Source organism: Falco naumanni, chromosome 11 (genome assembly GCF_017639655.2).
Source record: "Falco naumanni isolate bFalNau1 chromosome 11, bFalNau1.pat, whole genome shotgun sequence".
NCBI classification, from domain to species: Eukaryota; Metazoa; Chordata; class Aves; order Falconiformes; family Falconidae; genus Falco; species Falco naumanni.
Window position 1 is genome coordinate 28,906,531 of NC_054064.1, and position 27,320 is coordinate 28,933,850.

Sequence of the window (27,320 nt, forward strand, 5' to 3'; positions counted from 1 at the left end):
GAGGCTTTGAGCAACCTGACCTAGTGAAATATGTTCCTGCCCATAGCAGGGGGGTTTAGACTAGATAATATTTAAAGGTTCCTTCTGAGGCAAACAGTTCTATGATTCTATGATCACGTTCTCACAGCTGAGATTCTGAAGCTTGGAAAGAGGAATTTTGTTTTTATTTTTTTTTAACTGAAATACAGCAGCAATAATTGTTAGTTGAAAACAACATGTACTTTATGGATATCTAAGATTTGGTGTGTTTTTCTGTGTGTAGATCTCACAAATTACAAAACTCATTAAAACAGACAGAGCAATTGCAGCATCTGAAGAAGCGTTGCATTTACTGTAAGTAAGCAAACTTAATAGGCATCTGTCACAGTATAACCTGCAAACTCCAAAGAATAACAACTCTCATGATTTTAGGAGAGCACCTCCTTCCCACACTGATACGATCAGTTTTGTGACCGATACATTTTTTTATATAAACAACAGCTCAACCAAGAACAAAACAATTCACCCCCTCTGAATTTGGGCACAAAGAGGAAGCAGCAGGAAAATTATGCAGCCATGCCTTCCTTCCCAGCAAAGGGAAATACATGAAGTAGGACAGAAGGGATTTTGAAATGTCCTCCTCCTCGAACTCTTGAGCCAAGACAGGATCAAATGCCTTGAGTGCCATTCCTGACAGAAGTTTGTTCTTAAAATTTCCAGTGACAGACATAGCCCCTAAACAGTCCATACCACAGCTTCATTGTTACCACCCTTTGGACATTAAGGTCTAAATCTCCTTTACGAAAAATCTGAATGTCCAATACTAGTCTCAAAGTACTTCTTTGGAAAGAAGCTCCACTAGAAAGGTTACCTTGCATGTCTCTCCTGTGACAGACACCATTATTCACACTCCAAAATGCATTTTTCATCACTGTGATCAAACTACATTTCTTCAGCAGTTGTTGACCACCTTACCTACTTAAATTAACAACAAAAAAGGATAGCACATAAATAACACTTCTTGCTTAGTCTTAATACCAACCTCTAATATTTCATGAGCATCAAACTGCATCTGCAGTTCAGTAACAAAAAACTCCCAAGAATACACTTGACTTCTGTCAGTCTCATCCTTGGAATTACCATTTGCAGCTTCGATTCCTGCTACAAGAAACCACACATTTTCCAGTCCAAGCTAAACAGCTAACACAGATTAAAATGCAAGGGTTTGTGCCCAAGGGCTTGAATTAATCGTTTGAAATTAAGAGCTCCATCAGCCCATCACAAAAGGAGGACGTGTTCAGAACTCAGAACTTTACACAATCACCACAAAAAAAAAAAAAAAAAAAAAAAAAAAAAGTAATGCATGGAGATCCTCTCTACCTACAGCTTAAGCACCCTAGCCAACACTGCAGCCCCATAATCAAAGGCTGCACTTCTGAAGGTATCCAGGGCTGTGGAAGCCAGTCTGCACAGTCAAGGTGGACTAGTGAGGCCTCTAGCAAGCACATACCAAACTCCGTACAGGGGAGAGCAGATGAAGGCTCTTCTTTGCAGAGTAAGGAGAAGGAAAAAAAGCTTGAAGAAATCAGATTTCCATGAGGAAATCCAGATCAATGGAATCAAAGAAAACAAAATAAATTCTTTACAGTCAAATAAGGTAGTTCATGGGAACAGTCACAAGCCTGAGACTTGGTACTAATGAAATGGTACCAATTTCATAGCCAGGGCAAAGCCTCTACTGCCAGAGAGGCATCACAGACACCAAGTCTGAGCCTCAAGGCAAATATTCCCGGATTAAAGCCAGAAACTGCCTAAAAACTGCTCCGTCCAAACACAAACATCAGGTCTAGATCACCTCACAGCAGACTGACAAGCGTCCCTTGAGCCAACATGGGACAGCTGCACTCACGGCTAAACAAAATTTCATCCAAATGTACATGAAAAATAACTATTATGAGGGTAAAATATAATATGAAATCAAATCAGAGGAAGAAAAATGTCTGTGCTTTACAGAAAGATGAACATTAAACATCTATCTACAGCACCATGTAAACCAATTAATACCCCATGCCAGAAACTCATTGCCTTCCTCTGATTCCGAACTGCATTTCTTATAGCAACTTCAAGTCCTGAACTTACCAGTCCACTTCTCTATAACAAAGACCAACAACGTAAGCAATAAATCTGCTCCCAGTTGCAATCTACCACCTTCATGGGTATTACAGGGGATTTCTGTATTGATTCCACTCTGCAGAGCACAACCAACTGCACCCCTGAAGCAGGTCAAATTTTTCATTATTCTGGAGCTTGTAAACATTGATAGATCTCATATTCTGGAAGTATCTCTCCTGTACAGCACCCACACGGAGCCAGGATCTGCCAGTGGCACCTCTATTCGCAGTATGGTATTCAGCCACTAGATGTCTGTGTTATTTATCTCGAATTTATCCCCGGTACTGGCAGAGACAAAGCTGCAACTCCAGTTTAGTGGAAGCCCAGTCTGTTTGTAAACTGGTATTGTAGAGACACAAGGATTACGTGACCATGCTGTTTTTCTGTCTGTTATACCTCTTGTTAATATCCACTAATCAAACCAGCTGATTAATTTCAATCAAGTCTGAAAACACGGTATAGGTCTCAAAGATTATTATCTTTATAGGAACTTACTCAGATTCAGAAAATGACAGCCTGTGTGAGAGCACTCTGAATTAGAATCCTCACGGAAGGAAAGCAAATCTCAGCCTTTGCACACATCCCGTTTGGTGGCAGTCAACAATGCACTGACAACCCAATCAGAGTATCCATAGCTTCACACAGAGTACCTGGCTTTTTATGTTCTCTTGAAAGCAGGATGATAGAAATCTGGCCGACTGCTGGGGGCTAGGAGGGTGAAAATGCAGGTAAGACACACAGTATGTGGCTCAGATTTTATTAAGATGAGTGCCTATGGAAAGTCTTGTTCTGTATCTAACTGCAATTTTCTTCAATAAATGCCTCCTGATTAAGAAAAAAATCTAATCTCACCAATCTTCTCAACTATGAGCTAACAATGTATGACCAAATCAAACAAACCAAGCAAAAATAGAGACATACTTAAAAAATGAGAGAGCCAAATTATTTTTAAATTTTGTGAAATGGAAAAGATTCATTCTGTGTTGATGTGTAATGTAAAGACTATGCCTCCAGCCACAGCCAGGGTGCTTAGAGACCTAAAGAAAAGCCAACAATTGTCTATGGCCAAACTTTGAAAGATTAAATTCTAAATTAAAATATATAAAAATAAGAAGAAGAAGAAGAAGAAGAAAAAAAAGCAGTAGCCTGAAACATTGCTAGGCTGGGTTTGGATTTGCATATGAGAATGCTTTAAAAAACACTCGCTAGCCATAATTAGTGGCATTAGTGTCATGGATTCATTGTGCTTTTCAGGTACTCATCTCAGAAAAATACTGAACAGGAGGTAATCAGATGAGGAATCAGACCAAAGTTTTGTATAATATATTGCAAAATACAAAAGTCAAATGACATAGAAAGCCATTAGAAATCCTAAAAGCAACCTTGCTGTGAGTAATAAAAGTTGGAATGGAAAGATAGGGATTCTACTGAAGACTTAAGGAAACACCAAAATGGGATAGCTGGATAGCTCTGATTCCGTAACTGCCTGTGAAATATTTAGCACTTAAAACCCTGCTCCATCTCAAGCCAACATAAGCATTGACCAAAATATATTATTCCTACTTGAGAGGGAAGCAGTCAGAGTCTGAACTCACCCAACAGCTGTTTATTTTGTGACTTCTGCCACCATGCTTGCACCCTTTCTGCAGGAGGATTTTCAAGACAGAGAAAACAAACCACATTTTTCCTCTGATCTTGGTGCTGCCAAAACAAGTCTGTAGAGAAGATTTTGTCACCACTCTGTTTGCAGATGTAGAGGTCAACATGGCACAAAGGCCACACAAACCTAAGCATGAGAATTAAGCAGGAAACAAGAACAAAGCTGTACTTCTTCGGGCCACATGTTCTTTTCTGTTCTGTCTAAACCTGGGACTACCAGCACAAATCACACTGGGCCACTTGACCTGAATTCCTGGCACCACTAGATCAGAGGGTAAGAGGAGAGTCCTCCTTTTGCCTTTTCTATAAAAGATGACAAGAATTTAAAAAAAAAAAAAAAAAAAAAAAAGTCAGATCAGACATTCAACAAAACCACCAAGTAGTACCCACCATGATGAAATGGAAAAACTGAATGTAAAATGTCCCATGACTATAGGACAGTCATGAGCCTAAGAGGAATGACTTGATAGGAATGCAATACTGTGCCAAAAACCTTTGGGAGAGAGAGAAGAGCACGAGCATTTGCCTCACATTAATGGAAAAACCAATGTCCTCACAGCTCCTGCATAAACCCACACCAGATGATCCCACAGGAGTAGCAGTGCTGCCTTAAAAATGTGAAAGCCACGAGTTCAAATTATGACCGAGGATTAAATTGAACTTCTTACACTGACCAGTAACACATCAACACAACAACAGACACTGCAGAGGGCTCAGAGGTTAAATCAAGGTCTTGTCTACTCCGAAGATTAATGATCATATATCTGGAAACATCCCAGTGCCTTCAAAATCACTGTTAGCCTCAGACAGCTTTGGCTGCATCAGTTTTAAAGTTCAGCTCTTGGTGCTGATGATCAGCAGCTGACTTTCCAAATTGTAAGTGCCTTACAGCTTGCTGAGACTTTTCTGCCTCAGAGGTAAAAAGAAAATAAAATGTCCCAGCAGGTATTAAAGTATTACAGTGCCCCTTACAAGATCTTCCTGCTGTTGCTAACAGAAGGAAACAGTGCACTGCTCCCTCTCCTCCTTGCAGCAGCTGCTGTTGCATACGGGAAGCACTGTAGCACTTTGGTTTTTGCCAGTTCATCCAGTATCCTTGGAGCACAGCCCTGACAAGATATTAGAACATTTTGGAAGATTTCTCTGGAAAGAATCAAGGGAAAACTGAAACAGACTTTGAACTTTGCCAGCAACAGAAATTGTATATGCATAGCAGCCCTTTGCCATAATTATTGCTTCCTCTCTCTCTCGCAGCATCTGATAGATCACTGCATAAACTACTGGAAGTAATTGAAAGGAAGGAATTGAACATTCCTGTGCATCAGGCATGAGAGGGATTCATCCTGTATTGAGGATGAGAGGAAAGTCACTCAGATGACTCAGTTGTCAGGATGTCTTCCTAGTTATTGTGGTATTTAAAGAGAAGAAACATGCAGCCCTCAAACATGATTCTGCCAAAAGCGATAGGAAAATTAAAATCCTCAGAACCGAAGAGTGCCACGACAATGCAACCTCTGGAGAAAGAAAAAAAACCTCCGACCAGCATTTTGCAGAGACTTAGATTTCAGGTGATTCAAAATTGTGACTGCTGTTGCAAGATCAGCATTAATTTTGAAAATTAATTAGCTCTTCTGTGATTTTATTCTATACATGCCAAGAAAAGAACAAAATATTGATTGAGTGAGCTGCAGGTTTTATTTACATAAGAATCTGATTGCCAGGTTCGTTCTTATGCAAAGTGAAGACAGAAAGCTTTTTCAGCAGGCATTTAAAAAAAAACCCAGATCTAAAAATAACGTTATGCTTTGGCTTTACTTGTAAAATGCCTGAGAGTGCATATCCATGTTTCTTTCGTCAATAGTCACTATGCAACACAAGAACTAGATCAAGGAAATCCCTACAATTCCAATTGACTTCGAACTGGAGATGAGTTTGCTCAGAACTGCAACGTAACTGACCCCAACTCTGTAGCACTAAGATGAAAACAAGAAACCAGTATCCATTTCTGATTCACAGTTGAAAGCATACACCCAAAGAATCTCCCACTGTATTGCTTTGGATTTTTCCTCATACATGCACTCCTGTGAAGCTTTGAAAGCTTTTAATTTTTTAGTGCTATGTCTCCAGGTTCTTCCTTGAAGCTAGTTGTTTCTCATATCACATCTTTTTGAAGTTGTAAAAAACAAACATGTGTGCTGTACTGAACTAATGCCAGAAGGAATGACCTAGGAAAGTAATTTTTGAGAGACCTGTCCCCTCTGGAATGGAAGCAAATTGGTGGCCTTTGAAACACAGTAGATCAGCTGTCCAAGCCCTTGTCTATGAAAAAACAGACATACCTGAACAAAACGATGAGAGAAAGCATATCTGCATATAATATTGATCTGTTCTGTAATAAGTCAGATGTAACTTTTTGATTAAAAAAGTCTTCCTCAATTTAACAGCTTTTTGCATTTAATGCTTTTCAAAAACAAAACACTGCCTTTTTTGTAACAGCTATGCTGGGAGAAGCATGCAACCCTGTGTGATGTGATAAAACTGAGCAAAACCACATCTCCAGACCAAAAAGTGTCGTGAAGAACATTCTGTATTTTATAAAGCTAGCCCTAGGTCACTCTTAGCATACATCCATATTCATAATTCATATCCTTGTTCCTATCTGGTTATTTACAAAATCACATTTGCTCCTTCAACGGGCAGCATGGCACAAGGTAGCACAAAACAGAATGCAATTCTGGGATAATGGTGTAATTCTACTTTCCCTGGGGTTTTGTTTGTTTTGTTGTGTATTTTTAAATTGCTATGCCTCAGGAGAATGGAGTGAAAAATCTCACGATCATTACTTCTTTGCAAACACTTCTGCTCATTTTGAAAAAGCTACAACACATTTCAGTGCAGAGTAAAAACTCAGCACTAAGCAGCTGAAATAAATTGAGAGCAAAACTTGCTTTCTAAAGTTCTCAGTGAAACATTTACTGATTAAATCTGGTATGAGATCTTGAAGTCCTCACTGGATACAGAAGATTGTTGGGGTATTTGCTGTTCGCCTGCATAAAAAGAAAACAAGTGCACCCAGGGGTAAATCTTTGTAGCCAGAAACAGCCAGCCATGCTGCAGTGCAGGCTTCCAGAACATCTGCTCTACAAATCTAATTATCTGTCATTGCACAGATGCAAAAACCACTGGAAATGTTAGCACCTAAGACACGGAGAGCCATGGAGATGATTAAGTCCCTTTAAAATGGACTTAAAAAAAAAAAGAAAAAAAAGAAAAAGAAAGCCATGCAGAAATATTTCTGTACGCTAATGCACATTCTGTAAGTCAACAAAAAATTATCCCAGTTCATTCCAGCATCAGATAAGTCACATTCTCACAGCTGTCCCATAACCGGTGTTGACTTACAGCACTTTACACTCAGTTCTCAGTGGGATGATATGAAACTGTGGTACTATAATCTACTACAGTACAGCCAGTTTTTTAGGATTTGGCAGCTCCTTTTGAGTTGACAGTGCAACAACTTAATTTAGTCCTAACCTGCACTAGAAATACCCAAGTCCTAAAGTCTAGTAAGAACATCATTTTCAGAAGGAAATGTTAAATCAAGCTCACTTTCTAATAGCTACAAGGGCACTAGTCCAGCTATTGGTGGACCTTTTCTGCAGATTCCTTCCTGAAACCTTATTACATGTGAAATTTGACAGAATTTTTAAATGGGTTTATTTATACAAATGTGGCAAAAAAATTTATATAAATGAGGCTGAGATATGTGGCTGTACAAGAGTAGACAGCTTAAATCATTTAAGAAATGGTATCCACAAATCTCTTTGCTCAAGTGAAGACATCATTCTCTTTGTCTCTCAGGAACTCTATTTTATCTCATTGCTCTTGAATTTTCACTAACAGTCAAATGGCAAGCTGCCAAATAACTCACAGTTGGCTAGAAGCATGGTCACCTACAAGCTAATTGATGCCACAAAACTTCCCTCCAGGACGCCATCTGGATTGCATGCAATATTCTTACTGGATTCAGAAGTTCGTCCCTCTCAACTTGAAAGCTGCTGCTCTTGACCAAATGCCAATTTTCTGATTTTGTTTGCAAGCACACATATTTAACTAAAATTTCCCTATCTCACAAGCAGGTAAATGGGTAAATCGAAAATGAGAGCTGAAGGAGCTAAGGAGCTTGTTAATGCAAACTTAGAAAGGCACCAATATAAAATAAAAAAAGGTATTTTATACGAAGTCCCTGCCCTTGCCTGAATAAATAGCCCACTTAGATCTAAGTACCCAGCATCTCTGGATGGCTAAACTGAGACTTCTTGTTTTCATTTTAAGAAACGAGCAGTTACTGAATAACTTAGGCCACAAAAGTAATACTTACCTGCCCCACTAATAGCCAAAAAGACATGCAGTTGCATCCTTCCAATTCTTGGCATTGACAGTGATAGTTTTCTGTATGCAAAGCCAGTTCCACAAGAAATAGCTACAATAAATCAATGCAAAGGTTTCCTGCTTTCCTGTGGTACATCTGCTGCTTGACAAGTTTCAGTAACTGTGCTGTCAACCCATCAGACTTGGTCATGAGATGGGGAAAGCCACTCACCTTTACAGCATGACAGGTGGGATCAAACTAGCATCATCTGATGCTGGAAGACAGTTATCGACTCCCAAAGAACTGGTGAGGTCTCCATGATGCAGAATACATCATCACGATTATTGATAACACGCTGAGGCTAAGGAATGAACAGCCTCAGCACAAACAGCACTTCATTTCCAGATGAGGACTTCCTCTGATGACATTTGAGGTTAAGTTTACACAGTTTCTGTGGGTGAGGAGGGGAAAGCCTGCCACAGAGCCTGTTGAAACAGGGACGTTTTGTCAGGCTTTCAGCCTGCCTTTCCCATAACATCCTCTTTCTGCCCTTTATGGGTTCTCCATACTGGGCATATTTTCTGAACAGCCATCACACAAGCTTCATTTATTAAAACCACAAAATTCAGGCGCAGCTGAGTCTCTGGCTGATTCACCAGACCTTGCACAGGGGTTTCATTCTCAGCCCTGGTGACATTTTATTTCTCTTTTGGTTACCCTTGTCTTCCAGTGTCATTGCCCAATCAGGCATGCTTACTCTACAAGCTGTGTGCACAGGGAGGCACCTTTCCAGTGGACAACTGCAGATCTAACTGTCCAAAGCACCCAAATCACCCTTCAGCAGGCGTGGCTCTCACCTGCGTGCTCCCCCAGAACACAGCCCCTGAACACTGTCCCCAGAGGGGCTGCATGAAGCCTTTGTGAGCAAGGATCCTGGCAAGAGCAGTATTTTACTCTATAGTCACCTTATGAGAAAAACTTGGTAATACAATAGGGAGGACTAACTATGGCTACCTGCTCTCCATCTGGAGGAGAAGACAGAATCTGGAAAATGCAAAGGCAGCTTGACTCACTTATTCAGACATAATGCTGTTTGAACAAAAGTTCAACCTGGGAAAAGCTCATCAAAACAAATCTCAATCAAATTCATATAAACAAGTGCACATCAGGGACAGAAACTTAAGAGTGCCTATTCACATTTGGAAATTCTTCCTGGCCATTTTCTGCAGTCAAACGAAAAATCTAATACCCTGGAAGTGTTTTAGTATTTATATATTACAGGAAAATCCTATTATTACTAGCTGCGGAATGGGTACTGAAAAAGCAGGATGTAAGTTACCACACTGTTTAACAGAATTAGAGAGGTTTACAGTGACTCACTAAATACTCTCACAGCAACAATAAACGCACTTTGAACTCAACAAGAGTTCTGTGTGCAATCTAATATCCTGCGGTTTAGCAGGAGAAAACATGTCTCCAAATGGTTCAGAGTTGGTTTTCTGGTTTTGTTTGGCTTTATCAGTTGAATAAATTGCACAATATCTAAAACAGAAGATGAACATAGAAGGTTTTTTCCATAAGCAAGTGGACTAAAGCAATAATATTGAGGCTTTGCAAGCCATATCCAGGCCAGGATACGAGACTGTCAGGCAGGACAAGGAGCTTCAACTGGAGATACTCAAATCAAGCATTGGCAGGAGCATAGCCTACACACCACTTTGTGGGACTGAGAAACACTGCTCATTTCCCTTGGGTCCATCTCTGCTGTCATACGTAAGGTTGCAAGCTATGGGCCAAGTCTGGAGAAACCTTAGGTGCTGCAATGTTCATTGTCTAAGGCAGGATGAACACCAGCCACTGGCAAGTCAAAGCAACTGTGAGGATTCTTTTACTGTCATAAGCAGGCTCTCAGTACAATTTAAATATGTTAACCCTTGTGATTTCTTGCTCTTTTAGCCTTCCTGTGTTACACTTCAGATCTATGCACTGCACCTATACTCCACTGAGAACTCTGGGTCTTTCTGCTCCACAAAACAGAGACCTGTAGTTCAGCACACGAAGAATCTGCTTCAGCTGTATGAATAACACACCATCTGTTGGAGTGAGCTTGGTCCCTTCCACAAAAAAGCAGAGCTGTAAATGCAGACTAAGGATCCTACCAGCAGGTGAGAGGGCAATTTTACAATCTCCAAATTGAAAGCAAGATCATACTTCGACTGGGGATATTACAAGCTAAAATATGCCTGTGAGTGATCTTCCCTTTGGCTGGACACTGGAGAACACAGGCAAGAGAAGTACTGGATACAGACTGAATGAATAATCAATAAAAAATGGATGGCTTCTATTTTCATGGCTTGCCTATGGCAAGTCCTCACACAATGATGTAGCTGGAGGATATATGGGATCTGGAACACAATAAAACTGTATTTTCTTCTCCAAGGCACAATTACAGAGGAGTTAATTCTCATTTGGAACAAAACAGTGGTCCAAGCCCAGAAATTGCTGCCCACTCATCAAGCCTACTCTGCACGTAACTAGGTGGGAACTGACAACTTGACTGCGACCAAGGAGTAGTCATCAAATATGGTATCTCCCTAGCAAGCCTCCTCTTCTTCCTGCACACCATTATTCCTGGCTGCAGTACTGCAGAAACCACTTCAATCTGTACCATTACAAAGCACACATCATGGACCAGGACTGATCTTGATTTTTTGTAGGTCCATACACTTCTGGAGGCTAGAAGTAACCAGGGTAATACCCTAGCAAAAACTGCTGCAGAAAACATTTTAAGTGAACAAAACAGGACTGAAACCATTGATTTTTGAGCTTGAAAAGGTTCCTTGTTGTCAGCTGTGAATGTTCATAACTGTGGAGGACAAAAAGAACCCTTGAAACACCATTTAAAAATGGGACGTTTCATGCAGCGTACTCTCATAACAACATTGCTCCCCTCACCATTATTGCACAAGGCATTATTTCACCTCAGGAGATAAAACGTACCCAAGGTAAAACTCTGCCTGGATGGGAGACAGTGTCTCTGTGTATACTGGAGGAGACCCTGCCAGCACAGCTACGTGGGTACAGTCCCACAGAAAACCCTGACCAGGGCTCTTCTCTCAGCAGAACCACATGGACCACACAAACCTGTCTCCTTTCAGCCCTTCTGGGCCCACAGCAGCACTTTTTCCAGCTAAGAGACATCAGTCTCAACAGTGCTACACCAGCAGAGAGGTCAGGCCTGTGCTATGAAGCTGCAGGGCCAAGTTGTTAGTCAGCAATCTGAAATAACAGATCAGCATTTCCTCAGAGGCTTCTGCAGCAGCAAGATCAGGCTGAGCCATCAGGCAGACAAGATGTTTTCCTTATTCAAATTTCAGCATCAGGGAATGGTGCTGTCCATAGATTAAAGTAATAAGGAAACCCCACCAAACGCCACAATTAATTAGAGCAGAACACACAGCAAATATATTCCCCAAATCCCGAGACACGCATCATTTAATATTTTGATTTCTAACATTCTAACATAATGGAATGAAAGCCTCGATCTTCCAATTCATATCCAATGAGAAATACAATACTCTGTCACACACACAGAGCACTAACAGGTATGAATCTTCCCCCTCCCATCTACTGATAAGAATTTATCCAATGTAAGACAGTGAAACCACCATTCTTATATGTCAAACTGCTGTAAAAATCTCTGCTATTATAAAAGTGGAAAAAAAAGCCCAACACAGTAACAGATAATCCCAGCTGATTACTGTAGAAAAATGACATTTACACATGCCCTTTTTCTATATTAAAGGTCAAGCTGATGCACCAAAAAGCTTCATCTACAGGAAATCCACCCCCAACCAGCTCAAGGAATGACACCAGCTTTCAGGTGTACCAGTCACAAAAAAATAGCCACAATTTTTAAAGAAAAGGTTTAGGGAATTTCGGTTTGTTGTTCTAGGTCTCATCAGGCTTGTTCTTTCCCTCAAGAAACCTAATCCCACAAGACTTCAATAAAAACAAGCAGCAGGGAGAAAACCATATTCAAAAACAATACAGCAAGATTCTGCCCTAAACCAGTCATTGAATATGTTTCTAATGCCACATTCAAACTCACACTCCCCCACAGAAAGAAAAAAAAAAAATCTTGTGGGAAGGGGGCAAATTCGGTCCTGTACTTGGCTGCCTTCCTCCCCCTCTGTGGTTTTCACTGCCAGAGAAGCATCTTTTTTGCACTCTAAAATTAACCCTGTGATATGATAATGAAGCCTGCACAACATGGTACAGAAAAGGAACCTGTTAGTAACAAAGATCACTCGCTGCTCAACCCTTACTATTATGGACAACCCACTGACAGCTATCCAGCTTGCATGAAGAAGGAAGGAAAGAAAACAGTCTCCTAAAAGGATATTTTGGTTTCAAGTTTACTTGAAACACTCCTACAGTGTGCTGAGCCGGCAGAGATTAAGGTGCCAGGGCAACAGCCCCATAAGCCAAGAACCCTGTCATCCCCAGCACAAACCTGACTCTTGCTGCAGGAAGGCAACATTTCCCATGGTGCTGAATACCTCAGTCCTGACCTTGCAAGCTGGAGGATCAGAACTGCTCAGTGATAGGTGATGGCTTTTGTTCTACGAACACACGTCTTCTGGGTTATCATTTGCCAATACACTTCACAGTATGCCCAACAATTTGGTGCGCAAATGCCATGAACTTAATTGGAGTCAACAGCAGGCAGGTGTGAAGCTCCACGTCAGCTCCAGTCTCTCCAGCACTGTCACCCTAGCAGCCTCAATCTGGATCTCAGTCTCAAAGTTTAAAAATACTGTAAATGAACTAAACAGATCTGGGCAATGTGAACTTAGAAGCTTCTAGCCAACGGAAGTACATCTGTGCAGAAGCTATTAAGCCTTTCTACAAGTATTTGCACAAAATAAGGCTGGTTGTATTCACATGATTGTGTGCATAATCAAATGTGAAGAAATGCCTGCTGCTCTCTGCCAAGCTTTGCAGAGTCTGCTTCAATGTCTGAGCAAGAGAAGGTGTTAACAAAGGCTTTGTGCATTGCTGCTGAGGACAGGAACTCTGCAAAACAGGGCTATGAGAGTTAATGGCTAAACTCACGCGGAAGGACTTGAAGGAAAAGGATTCTAGCAAGACAATGAGATGCTGCGTGCAAGCCAGGGAAAGGCTCCACATTGCTCAGGCACATCCACAACCATGAAGAAAAATTAACTATGTTCTTTATCATTTCCCTCTAGAAGAGGGTGCCTGGATTTATACCGCAGGCCTCAGGATTTCTCCCCTCTCTGCACCGACACTCTTTGAAGTACCATGCCATGATCCGAGTCCCTCCAGTCAAGAACTGGATGGATGTGATTCTTTTCAGCACCTGTCAATGCAGCTCCTTAATCCTTATTTAACTTCAGGGATCAACATGCACTGGCACCTTGGGCAAACATACATAACACATTATTTTATAAAAAATAGGACAAAATCCTTTGTTAAAAAGCTCTTGTATAAAGGGGAACAGAAATCACCCAGTTAAAGAGTAACTCCTTGAAGTAAAAAACACAATTTCATTACTCCAATGTGATCCTGGCAGAGATTGTTCCAGAACTTCCCTTTGAAACTCATTATTTATCATCCACCAAAGAATTGTGCCCATATAGGTTACCCCTTCTAAACTGTGTAACAAGTCCAGTGGGATCACCCAGTAGTACCCAGCTAATTTAAACGTTATCTGTTATTGCCATCAAGGTAAGGACACAGCCCTACTTATCAAGTTAGCAGAAATTAATATTGTTGCACAAGCTTAAGAGTTGTACAATCTAAATTGTACCTTTATAGTTTTACACAAGAAAGGAAAAAGGAAGAGAGGCAGCAATAAAACATATAATTGCAAATTAAACCTCCCTAGTCATCTTGGTTATAGCCAGTCAAGGATACGTTTATCAAGGCAAGTGTGAACTAGTAATAAATCACTTCAACAGTCAGTGCTCAGATAACAGCAAGGTGTGGGCATGGAGGTAAAGAAGGTGTGGTGAGACAGTTTTGTCCATGAAACGGAAAGAACCTCTTTAGCAATGAAAAAATCTGTTGTGTGCAATCTCAAAACGGGGACTTCCAGCCAGCTGAAGAGGCGGCTGCAGTGATGACTGACCATATACATGCTGTGCTCTATTATAAGATGAATGTTTTGAAAAGCAAAAGGAATACAATGTTCCCCCTCAAAGACCTGTATTTTGTCTGTCTTTGATATCAAACACAAGTGATTCATTTGAAGTATCTTGCACTTGACCCAACACCAAAATTTTGAAACCGAGTTATCTCAACACTGGGATTTTTCTAAATATTTTAAAAACTGTGTATGTCAAAGGCAAAGACTAAGCCCTTGAGCAGTGATTTAATCCAAGGAACAGGATTATCTGTGTAAAACAATGTGATAATGAACCAGAAAACAAGAAATTGGGAACATTCTTCACGAGTCACTAATGTTCACCATGAGCTGCTGAATCACTATCCTGGTTTCAGCTGGGATGGAGTTAACTTTCTTCTCAGCAGCTAGTACAGTGCTGTGTTTTGGCTGTGATGTGAGAATAATGCTGATGACCGCACTGCACTGATGTTTTTAGTTGTTGCTGGGTGATATTTATACTAAATCAAGGACTTTTCAGTTTCTTGGGCCCAGCCAGCGAGAGGGCTGGAGGGGCACAGGAAACTGGGAGGGGACAGAGCCAGGACAGCTGACCCAAGCTAGCCAAAGAGGTATTCCATACCATGGAACGGCATGCTCAGTATATGAACTGGGGGAAGAAGCGGGAATGTGGGGACATCCTGCATTATGGCGTTTGCCTTCCCGAGTAACTGTTATGCGTGATGGAGACCTGCTGTCCTGGGGATGGCCAAACACCTGCCTGCCCATGGGAAGTAGTGAATGAATTCCTTGCTTTGCTTGCATGCATGGCTTTTGCTTTACCTATTGAACTGTTCTTATCTCAACCTTGAGTTTTACATTCCTTTCCAATTCTCCTCCCCATTCCTCTGGGTAGTGAGCAAGCGGCTGTGTGGTACTTGGTTGCCGGCTGGGGTTAAACCACGACAATCACTCTACAGCCTTGGGCAAAGGAAAACTTCTCTGAGCATCAGTTTTCACATCCTTAAGATATTATTTAGTTCATTTATATGGTGAAGATTTATAGAAAGCTTAACTGCTAACCAGCCACTAGTGGATGACAGCATAACACAACTACACTAACAAGAACAGAACCACTCAGTTACAGAGACAAGTAGTATATTTCTTGGCCTATATCAGTCAGCACTGACATTTGTTATCAAAGAAACTGGGGCATTTCTCTGTGTTTCTAAGTAGCTGCAGAGATGCAATTGTGATTCAGGATGAGCAGTCTACAGGAACAGTTGTAAGTTGACACCTGAAATCCTTAAATTCTCTGTGCAAGTGTATTCACTACTCCTGCTATCACTGATTTTCATGCTCTTAACTATTCCCTGGACCACACAGAGTAGCATCATATCTGAATGGAGTAAGTCTAGAAAATCCAGTAAGATTTATTGATTTACAATCACTGCTAAATCAGCAAGCCAAGCAGCTGGTATCATAGGAGCCACATGCCAGAGGAAAATGGAAAGATACCTATAGTGTTACTCATCTAGATCAATGAAAATAGAAAAAGCCTGAAAAGCCACTAAAGAAATTAATCACATTAACTTTATACATGGAAAGCAAAGACGGACAGAAAACCTCTACCGGGTAATGCACAACTGAAGAAAGACTCAGGATCAAAAGAAAATTTTAATTCACCCTTTGAAACGAAGCAAAATTTCATCTCAATGCACATCATACTACACATTACATCTCTAGGATGGAGGCATGAAAAAAAGTACAAGCCAAGACCAGTTAAAATACAAAACAAAGTTAAAATCTGGAATCAGAGCAGCTACCTAAATGATGAAAAAAGTAGTTAGGAGTTTAATATCAGTTGTACACACTAGTTTCTTCAACAATTATTTTTTTTAATTGCTAAAACTACACTATAGGCTACTTGGAAAGGGAGAGAAATCTACAACAAAACATTTCAAATTTAACCAAATTCAAGAGGAAATTTCCATCTATTTCAATAGATTTTAAACACACTTTTTCCCCTCTTTCAAGGTTTTGCTAGTAAAAGAAATCACACATACAAAAGCTACAGAAACCAAGCTAGAACTCCAGAAAAGATAAAGCAACTTACAGCAGACAAAATTCTCACCCAGGATGGACAAGATTCTGCAGCACTAATGAATTAGATTTTTAATTATATATCTATCTTTAAAAAGAAAAAGTAATCACAGCATAGACAGCAGTTGCCAAAAAGAGCCCTTCTGGTTCCACAAGTACAGGACTGTGCTCCTGCTGCCATGGAAACTGAGTCCCTGACTGCTCTGGTCCTGGTACAGTGCCACACATGCTCTCAAGCATTTAATAAATATTAATAATGCAAAAATAATGTTGATCTATCAGAAGCAGAACATCTAAAGATAAAAATTGGCAATAAAACTCACTTTACATGGCCGCAGCCCAAAGACTACTAGCCTTACTCTAAGTCAACTACAAATCCTGTTCTCCCCTAGTACTTGCTCTTGACATTAACTGTAAGGTTAAATTGACTGCTAGGCCTTAGCTTAAGACTGAAAAAAGCCAGGAAATCTGGAGGAAAACCTGAAACACTTCCACTAGCCTGACAGGTACCTCCGCAGTAAGCAATATGGTTGTACTTATCGAGCACTGGATGCAGGTAAGAGACCTCATTTCTGTTCTTGGCTCTGCTGCTGGCTACTTGTACAAGCACAACTCACTCAGGGCCAGCTCCCACCTGCAGAGAACTATAACACCATTTATCCACCTCTTCATGAGAAGCAAGGCATAGGGCGGCCAGATCAGCCTCAGCTCTGGGAAGAAATCACAGTCCTTGCCAGGAACGGAACCACACATCTACCACAGCATCATTATGAGGACAAGACACAAAGAGAGACCAGAGATGGGAGCTCACAGCCTCTCTTTAACAATCTTCTGGTTTCTCTTAGGTTAAAATCTGGGGTTTGAAAATCCTTCAGTTTCATGGGTTTAGTTTTATTTTTCAACTAGCTTACAGCATTATTATAACTTTTAAAGTCTACAGTTTGGTATCTCTTGTATTTCAGTCAGAATTTTCCACAGAGCAGAAAACATGCATTAGTTTTATCACAGGGCCTTTTACCCCCTTCCTTTCCCTTATGGCTATCTAAATATTAATAATTTTAACAGGAAATAGAGTTTAAAAAACTACATTCATCATTTTGATTCCCTCACATGCACCGTAAAATAGTGTAGGCTTCCCTTTAGCTAAAACCAGCTGTCTGAACTGGAAGCAGAGTACACTGGAGCAGGCAGACTACTTTTCTACCTATGGCATGCCATTGCATAAGAAAACAAATAGCAAAACAAATCCTCATCCCCATCACTCACACTCAGCTTACCGATTTGTTTTCCCGGGCACAGCAAAAGAAGAGAAAATGACATCTTACGGCATTTTATAAGTCATGTAACGACACTGAAAAGCAAAGCTGAGCAGTAATGTGCTTTGGGAACATCTTTGCAATTACCAGGGAAAAGCTGCAGGTAAATGGGAAAGTTGTAGAGACAAAAAGGACTCTGAGAAGCAACAGTACAAGGACTAGGAGAACTTCACACTAAATCCAGTCTACCAGAAACATCTCTCTAATACAACATCACAGCCTCTGAGGCACATCAAAGACACGGTAAATTTGCCGATGATTTTAAAAAGCTGGTGCCATTAAAAAAGGTGGCAGAAACAAAAGCTGGGTGTCTGCTCTGTTAGAAACAGCGAAGAGAATCATTAATTGTCAGACATCTTCAGGTGTTAGAGAACATTTAATGGTCCTTTAGATGGACAACGGAGTCAAGAAAACTCATTATTTCTAGCACAGGCCATCTCTTAGTCTAGGCGTGTCAGATAAATGCATTCACCAACACATTACACTTGGTTTCTCCGTTCTCATAATTGCAATTTGTTCATTTGAATTAGTCTCTAAACATTTTCTGATTAATATTAAATTATCCTAAGTATTTTCCACTCTAACATCATCCAATAATAAAACACGTCTCAAACCTGTGCTAATCTTGGGTCTATAACATTGCAGACAAAGTGGTCTACATTTACTTTTATCTTTTTATACATTAAAATGCTCTGGATGAAGCTTGCCCACCTTGGCTCAAAATGTGGAATATGTTTATACCCTCTGAAAGGACAGCTCTGAGCTCTTTGATAAACAAACCAAGTGACAGTGGGTTTTGACTGCACTTTTGTAATTTTCTTCTTTAACTTAATCATTATTTTCAGTCTTTCCATTCTCCTTGACCTCAGGAAAGCTTTTCAGATCACAGCTTGTTCCTGTAACTGTATGTAGAGCAACACTTGTGCTTTCTTGCTGTAACAGAGCAGCACTCCATAAAATCAAGTACTCTTCCCTCTGTACCTGCGTAATGCCCACGGTGGCTATTCCACGCACCCAGGTTCCCTTCTGTGTCTCTTCAGTGGTCATATTGCGGTTCTCTCTATATATCTTTCCCAGATCATGAGCAGGAGTGACAGAAAAACACAACCTCCTGGAAAGCAGTTACTATCTAGAAATAATAAAACTCCTCAAGCGAATGTGCCAGGAAATGAGGAAATGGAGAACATATTTCCCACATATACTTCATGCTTGAATTTCTACATAAAGGATGCAGCACAGGGAAGGTAACCCACACCCAAGAAATATACAAGTTAGTTTTCTCAGAGCAGACAACAAGAATATAATGAAAAAATGAAGATAAGCAAATAACATTCACTGTGGAACACAAGAGATCAGTAAACTGGTTTTGAACCTAGCTTGCACATTATATACAGTGCAGACCAGGACAGGCAGGCAACAGGCACACAGGCAAGCAAACAAGCCCTATCTCTCTGCACCACTCTTTCCAGTGCTTCCAGTTTTGGCATGAGCATGTAAGCTGGCCACGCAACTCACGAACTATCACAGACATACTCAAGAGCGTATGACCATGCACATGTCGATGAAACCTAAAACTCTCCACATGGTGATGTACACATATCAAAGATACACCAGCATCTCAAGAGTAACATGCAGCTGTCACTCAGCACAGAGAATACTGTCTTACCACTGAATATTAAGAAAAATTAGAGCAACGGATAACAGAGGACAAAAAATTTATAGAATAGATGTAGCAATTGTGACCGCTTGCTGTCTCACCTTGCCATGTCCCAAAATGTGCAAGCATGGCACACCATTACACTTCCGTGTTTCAAAGCCACTCAGGCCACATTTAACTCTTCACAGGATCCAGATTTTAGTTCTCAAACAAGCTTTTCATGTACTTTTATTCCCAAATTCCAGCTCTAGTGAAACTTGAACTGAAAAGCAAGGAGACTATCAGGCTGCCTTCTGGGCTTTCACAAAGGCAGCAGGAGACCAACTCTCTGCAGATTCTTTATGCACAAAGCCAGCAGGAGAACAGCGGTCTCTCCTCCTGCCAATAGTAAGGGAGGCATGTCTCGGCTATACAGTCACACACTGAGGCCCCAAGGCAGGGCAAGGGCTGATGCAGGAAGAAGTTTGCAGATGCCACCTGTTTACCCTGAATTACGGATGCATAGGAACAGTCTTTGAAACAGTAACTTTCTCCAGACTGCATCTCATACCTGAAGCAGCCTCAATCCTGCCCAGTATAAAATACCCCTATGAACAGTACTCACCAGCAAGCAACACCACAGAAAGGATCCCAATACAAAGATGGAAAATAGAGCTGTAAAAAAGAAATAGTAATTCTGCATTTGGCTGTGTCCCCCTGCAGGCAGGTATACAAAGCTGAAACAGCCTTGCAGCTTATGTTTCATTTGAGGGAACTGGTTAAGCTACTGCTTGCTTTTTGCAGCTGTACTCTTTGCCCCATTTAAGGATTAATCAACAATGAAACATTCAAACAGAGGTCTTCCAGTCTCTTTTACCCACCCTCAGGTCTGGGTTAAGATAATGTGAACCCTACTTGCCACAGAAAAATAAAATCCTATCAAACACAACCATCAAACTAAGAGCTCTTATTTTATGTTAAAACTATTGTGTCTGGCTACAATTTGAAAATTCTTCCTTGTTTTCTGCTGGCAGCAGTGCCAAACAAGAAGAAACTTGCAAAACTGGGCAAACAAGAGCCACTCCCCCATCAAAGCAGCTCTCTAGGATTTTCCATTCTGGGCAATGTGTCACACAGCAGTAGGCACCCTGGGCACACAGCCTGCGGGCCCAAAGGCTTACCTGGCCCTGCAGCATCCACCTACCCTGACGGCGACATAGAAAAAAACTCAACCCACATTCTGAGTATCTCAGCAAAGAGTAATCTTTGCCAAAACACTGGTCTTCATAAAATGGATGTTTTTCCCACTATAAAAATAGCTTTGGTGGTTTATAATATTGCTGCTGTACCGTTAAGGACAAGTCTTGATGACTGTGTATCTGCAAATATTCTCCAAAATAGGTTATAAATTGTGTTGACTTTCCAGAGTTTCCTGAGAGGAAAAAAACATCACTTGCTTGTACAGGGAAGGAGTAAAATGCATCTAAACAATGTTCAAAACTGCCCTAGAGCCCTGCTCTCATTGTATGGATCACATACAGTGTGGATCATGACAGTACAAGCTGTAAATTTTGACTGGGTTTTTGTCTTGTCAGGCCTATGCAAACTGGATTGAGCTCAAGTAAATAATTTTGCATAAAGCAGCGTCATTAATCTTATACAGATTTAAACCTTGTAATAGCTAGCCAAAATTTCTAATTCCAGAGCTTAAGACTTGATTTCCCTAGCAGCTCAAACACCAGAACTTTCACTATTTTGCTCCTATGAGTTTAGTTTCCTTTTAGTAGATACACAGGAACATTTTAAGGAACTTCTTTTTCTTTTCTTTCCTAGAAAACACTAACTTTCTGAAAACATGAGAGAATAGAGGCATCTTCACATTTAAGCAACCAGCTTTATGCGTTTCATCGTATATATACAGCTTTATATATTTCCACCATGCACACAAATTTTTACCTCCTCTTCTTCTTTTGTTAACACTTCACAAGCCACATGTCTACAGACAAATGAGCACTGCCTCCCTTCTTCCTCATAGTCTCCTTTGCTACAGTTCTTTTGCTACCAGGATTTGTTTCCTTTTACCTCTTGTAAGGCAGTAACTATATTCATACTTGCTACCTACATGTATTTGGTTCCTTTTTTGCCTTTCCCCAACAGACGAGGCACTTTCTGCAATCCCTGTTTTCCTGCTCTTCCATAAATCCTCAGCGCTTTGTCTTCATACTGTGAGAGTCATCTATTTTTTCTGTTGGCCCTCTGACTGTTTTAAATCATCAACACTACTTAAAGAACTTGCTAATACTGATGTATGCAATATGAATTATGAACCATATGTAGAACCGATACTTGCTCAAATGAGGAAGACCAAGAAGGCACGATGTTTCAACTTTAAAGATGCTTCCTGGAATATGCTAAAACTCTGAAGATAACTGAAACCAAAAAGATATACATACTCTAGTCTGTATTGCAGTGGGTACCTTACAAAAATAACCAATGCCTAATAATTCAAATAGTGCAAGCAACAAATCTCAATTCTCTAACATGCGCCTAGTCTCTACTGCCTGTTACCATAAGTGAGCTATGTGGCCAGAGCGCTCATAAATTCTGCCTTCGTCAGCAAAATCAGTTGAAGAAAATGTGTTAAACGTGTTTTTTTTTTCTTAAAGAAGAAAAACAAACTGGATTCCTTTCATTTCATTCATTTCCCACAAGTAAAACCTCTGAAGTCAACTGCCAAGAATTTGGCCCTATATTATAAGGAGGTTACTGAGCAACCTAGGATAAACTTACACACCTTACAAACCAGTACCAAGTAATCTGAATTGTGTAACAGCTCAGATCATTACTTTGTCATGCTTCAGTTCCTACACCTGCCATATTAACTCACACATCAATCCTATGGCAGGTAACTTGAATGGCCAACTACGACAGAAAAGAATTACTGAACAGAAAGCAAATTCCAAGATGATGATACAGGATGATTACCAAGACGCCTTCCTTAGAGTCTAAAATTCCTTCAAAAAAGCCAAATTATACCAGCAAAGCCCTAAAGGAAGTGGGAGAAAAAAACCCAAAACATAGAAAAAAACCCAAAAATGTCAGTCTTAGCAAAGATGGCTTCTAGTAGGAAGCACATGGAGTACTGCCAGAAAAATTATCTCCTTCCAGAACTATTTAAGACACTCTTGGTTACAAAATCTTCCAGTGTATATAGACCGTCTACTGCAAGGACAAGCTTGTTTCATAAACCAGTTTTTAACACAGATGAAGACCATCCTTCTCTTCAACAAGGGATGACATACAGAAACAGCAATGAGCTATTACAAATATGTTATAAACTCTGGAAAAGTGCATCAGCAAGTAATTACAAGGATTATCAGGGTATGTGCCGGTACTACCAGCAGCCTACCTGCATATTCTTCTCCCTCTCTGTCACCACTCTAGCATGCTGAGTTTTCCAGAACAGTTTCTTCCATTGCGTACGTTCATAAGATAGTTTTTAAATTAATATCTGTTTATTACAGCAGTGATAACAGAGGTGATATCTAGAAGCAAAAACATGTGGAACATATTCTTTCACCCACTGAGTATAACTTGAAACATTACATACGCTGAAAAGCAGTATGCATTTTTAAAAGAAAACAGTGTTCAGAACAATATAAGTGAGAAAAATGTGTGTGAAAAAATGTGATGTAGATGTCTCTGCTGGAGAAGCAACTGCAAAGTCAATATATATATGAACTAAATTAACAGTCCATAAGTAATTTCTGTAGTGTGTTCACCAATCAATAATATGCAAAGTTCAGATTAAAGCAAAGAACACTTTCTGATGTCTCCACATCCAAAAATTCTTTTTCCTCACATCTCAAAAGTCACCATTCTACCACAATCTAGCCATCACATTTTTACCACCCCCAAACCCAACAACTGTAAAAACTCTCTGAAATAAAACTAAGCCAGATGCAATTATCCATCTAACCATCCCAACACAGCACAATTCACAAAGAGCTGACATTCAACGGGGTATTGTTTTACACCCTCTTTTCTGACAGAATGCTTAGAGGGCAGATCACAAGTTGGCGGGGGGGGGGGGGGGGGGGGGGGGGGGGTAGAAGGCAGCCCAGAAGCTCAGATACTGACCCACCCACTCATGCCAGGCAAGGAGCTCAAGCCACAAACCTATTCTTCAATGTGGAGTGTGGGGTGCACAATCTGTTCCTCAAGGTGCTACTCTAGCCATGATCCCAAAACAGCTCCCAAAGCACAGCCCATAGGCTGCCTACAGCTCACTGAGCCTTTGTACAACAGCGCACAGAGGGACTTTTAAATAGGAGGCTTCAAGAATACCAATACCAGCCTGCTCAGAGACTGCTGGCACTTCTACAGGTTAGTGTCTCTCTCTGGAAACTCGAACACTTACAAGAAAACTTGCCCCAGTTATGACTACGCACAACTCCAAGCTAGTTCTCAGTCAGCTGTGGCTTCCTGAGTCTTCTGTAATTTGAAACATTCCAAATCTAAGTTACCTCTAACTAGTGCAAATGTAATTCCTGCATAAACCATTTCTACATCTGAATTAAGTAATGCTGCTAACTCCTCAGATCATAAACTTAGGCATATATAAAGCCCTATCAAGTCATCTGAATACAAACCCACCCAAAATAAATCTTATGTTTTACGTTATAACATTGAGATGTTTCCCATGAACAAGAGTTTGGGAATCCCTGCTCTCTCTAAATGGATCTATATAGACTTCACTCTAAGCATCACCTGACAGATTTATCAGTGAAGCTGTAAACAGAATAGTCACATCCTGAAAAAACACATAGCCAGCGACTTTTCTTGATACATTCTCTAGGTGTATGAACTTTCAAGAGTTCATTCAGTGAATTATAGCCTGATGCACATTCAATGTCTATTATCTTACAGAAATAATTCAAGACACTTGCTACAATATTTGCAACTTAAAACTTAAAGACAAGTATCTTTTATTTGGAGACTTGGGCTGTAGAACTTCTTTTACAGAGGCTTCTTACACGCCATGGTTGAGACAAATTCTCCTAGGCTGTAAGCAAAATAACAGGGAGGTAATAACAGCACAACCCTACAAACAATCCAAAGTTTACTGGGTGCCACTCACAAGCACAAGGGCCATACCACAGGAGAAGGCAAGACTGCCATCTTCTCAGGACTGAAAGTATAGATCTCCTTGCTCTCTCTTCCCTTACACCACCAGGTAAGCAGTCAGTGTTACGTGGCTGACAACGCAAAGCATCACTACTTGTTCATCTCCCTTCTCATCATGACTGCAAATATATATATATAAACACAAAACTGACACCAACCATCTTGTAGGATACTCGAAAGCAGCGTTTCACAGGAGCAGCTGTCACTGGCCCTTAGCACTGCCTCCCCCTGCGTTAAACATCGCTCCCAACTGCCCTGAGGGCACAAACTGTGCCGTCCGCGTTAGGCGCTCTGAGCATAAGGGCTGCTGGAGGCGAGGGCGAAACCTCACGGGTGTCCCCGGCCGAGTCAGCGCGGCCGGCAGCGAGCAGCCGCGTCACGGATCTGCTGCTCCCGGCAGCCAATCAGCGCCGGAGCCGGGGACGGCGCGACTTCATTCATTCATTCATAAAAAAGAGGCGCAGCGCAGCTGGGAAGCGCGCCCTTCCAGGCTCGGCGCGGGGAGGGTCGTGTCCCCGGCTCCCCGCCCCACCGTGCCCGGGGCCGGACACTCACGGCAATCCGCCTCGTCGCTGTTATCCGAGCAGTCGTCGTCCTCGTCGCATTTCCAGATGGCAGGGATGCACCGCTCGTTCCGGCACTGGAACTGGTCCTCCTCACACTCCTTGACGGCGCCTGCGAGACACGGGGCCGCGCCTGGGTCAGCGGGGCGCGCTCCCACGCGAGGCGGCGGGGGCATCGCGGGGCCGCCTCGCCGCCCAGCCCCGCCGCGCACCGGCCGCCCAGAGCACCGGGAGCTGCCGGCCGAGGGTGGGGGGGCTGGGGCTGGGCTCACCAGGGCACAGCGGCTCGGTGCGGGGCTGGGGGAGACGTGCCTCCGCAGGAGGACGGCAGTGATCCCGAAGCTGCTTTGTGCAGGATAAAAGGGACCGTTCCCGTGCTTCCCCGCATTGTTTTAAAGGCGCGGGGGGAGAGGAGACTGGGAATGGAAGACGGTTAAACCCGAAATGCAAAAGACAAAGAAAAATTATGAAGCACTGCGATGCTGGGAGCTCCTGCGCGTCCGTTACCGGTGCGAAACGCGCAGACACCTGAGGACGCGGGGGGGTAACAGGCACCAGCGCCGTCCCGGGAAAAGGGAACTGACCCAACTAAAGTTGGGGGCGAAGGGGTGGGGTGGGTGGGGAGGCGGGACAGCACGGAGCAAATCTGCTTTGCAGACACGGTGCAGCGCCGCTTTGATGAGGCACAAATCCCCTCAGAAAGGGATTAAAGGTGGCAGCTCCTGTCACCAGTGGGCGGGTTGCATTCGCCGGCTACAGAGCGCGCCCGGCCCCCGCAGGTCGCAACCCCCGAGCGCGCACGGCCCCTCCGCAGATCCCAAACTCGCGCGGGGCACCGGGGCGAGTGGGCGCCCGAGCAGGCGGGTCGCTCGCCCCCTCCCCGGGAGCACCGCGGCGAGGCTCGCACTTGCCGCGGCCGCCCCGGCGCTGAGGGACAGCCGCCGGGCCGCGCCGGACCCACCTTTGCCGAGGTGCAGCTTCAGCAGCAGCAGCTGGAGGAGCAGCAGCCGAGCGAGCGCTGGCCGGCACATGGTGCTCGCTCCCTCGGTGGCAGTGTGCGGGGTGCGCGCTGCCGGCGCGCCGCTCGCTGCCCCGTGCCGACTGCGGCCGGCGCCGCCCCCGCCCCGCCGCGCGCCGCCGCCGCGCCGTGACGCGCCCCGCTGGGCGGGCCCCGCGCGCCGCCGCTCGGCTCGGCAAGGCACGGCACGGCACGGCCCCGGCCGCTGCCCCCCCGCCCCCGGGGAGAGCGGCCCCCGCCCCCTCGCTCGGCGCCGCGGCGAGCTCCGAAGGGGCCGTAGCCGGAGGGACGCTGCGGGACGCCTCCCTCCGTACGCCCGTGCCAACGGCGGCAGCTATCGAAAGCCCCGCGGATGGCACACGCCGCGCTCGGGCCCGCATCCGCGGGCCAGGTCGCGGGGGACGGTGGCCTTGGTCGCGGCGGCCGGGCTCACCTGCTCCTGCCTGGCGAGGGACCGCGTTCCGCCCCGGTGGCGGCGGCCGGCAGCGCCGGGCCCCGGAGGAGCGGGGCGGGCCCGGCCCCGGCCCCGGGCGCGAACCCGGGCGCTCCTGCATGGCCAGGCCTGCGCCGTGCCGGGCCCGCGCACCGCGCCGGGCCCGCCGGTCACGGGCCTCCCTCCATCTGCCCGCTTACAGGGACGGCCGCGTTCGTGATCTTAATTTTACGAAGCCAATTACACACGCAGACCCTCTTCAATGGCCTCGAGTCGCAAATTGTGTGTGCTCCTCGTTATTTCAGATTTCCCACTGAGGGATTTCATTATGACCATCCTGATGTGGTCATCTCCACTTAATTGTGTTCAAATTAGTGAAACAAGTGTGAAGCGTGCTAAAGGTGGTAACCTCCCTTCCCGGGAATGCTTCGCCCTTGCTGCTGCTGCTTAAGCTATGCAGTTTGATCAGTAATTACAAAGGAAACGTTTTACAGGCTATCAGGGGCCATGTTTATCACTCTATTTGCACAGTGCTGATGAGAAAACGGTTTGCTGTCTGTAATTAACATTGCATCCTTGTTCATACAGTCAGGATGAAGAGTATTTCAGTAATCTTACTATGACTTTTTTTTTTTTTTTCTGGAGTAACTTGATTCTAGCATCACAACGGGATTAACATGATTATATGTGGAATGGTATTTAAAAAAAACCCACTAATTTTACATAAACCAATGTAACAAAACTTTTCCGTT

The 27,320-nt window shown here is 42.9% G+C and overlaps 1 protein-coding gene across 3 annotated transcripts in view; it reads right to left on the minus strand.

Annotated features, from left to right (window-relative positions):
- Nucleotides 1-26,242, minus strand: part of LRP8 (LDL receptor related protein 8) — a 194,133-nt gene extending 167,891 nt beyond the window's left edge. For all 3 annotated transcript variants that reach the window (XM_040610754.1, XM_040610753.1, XM_040610755.1), the window contains exons 1-2: nt 26,079-26,242; nt 25,110-25,229 (exon numbers count right to left, since the gene is read on the minus strand). In XM_040610754.1, the coding sequence (XP_040466688.1) occupies nt 25,110-25,229; nt 26,079-26,148 (190 nt within the window). In that variant the 5' untranslated portion in view covers nt 26,149-26,242. The remainder of the gene's footprint in view (nt 1-25,109; nt 25,230-26,078) is intronic.
- Between the last annotated feature and the right edge of the window lie 1,078 nt (nt 26,243-27,320).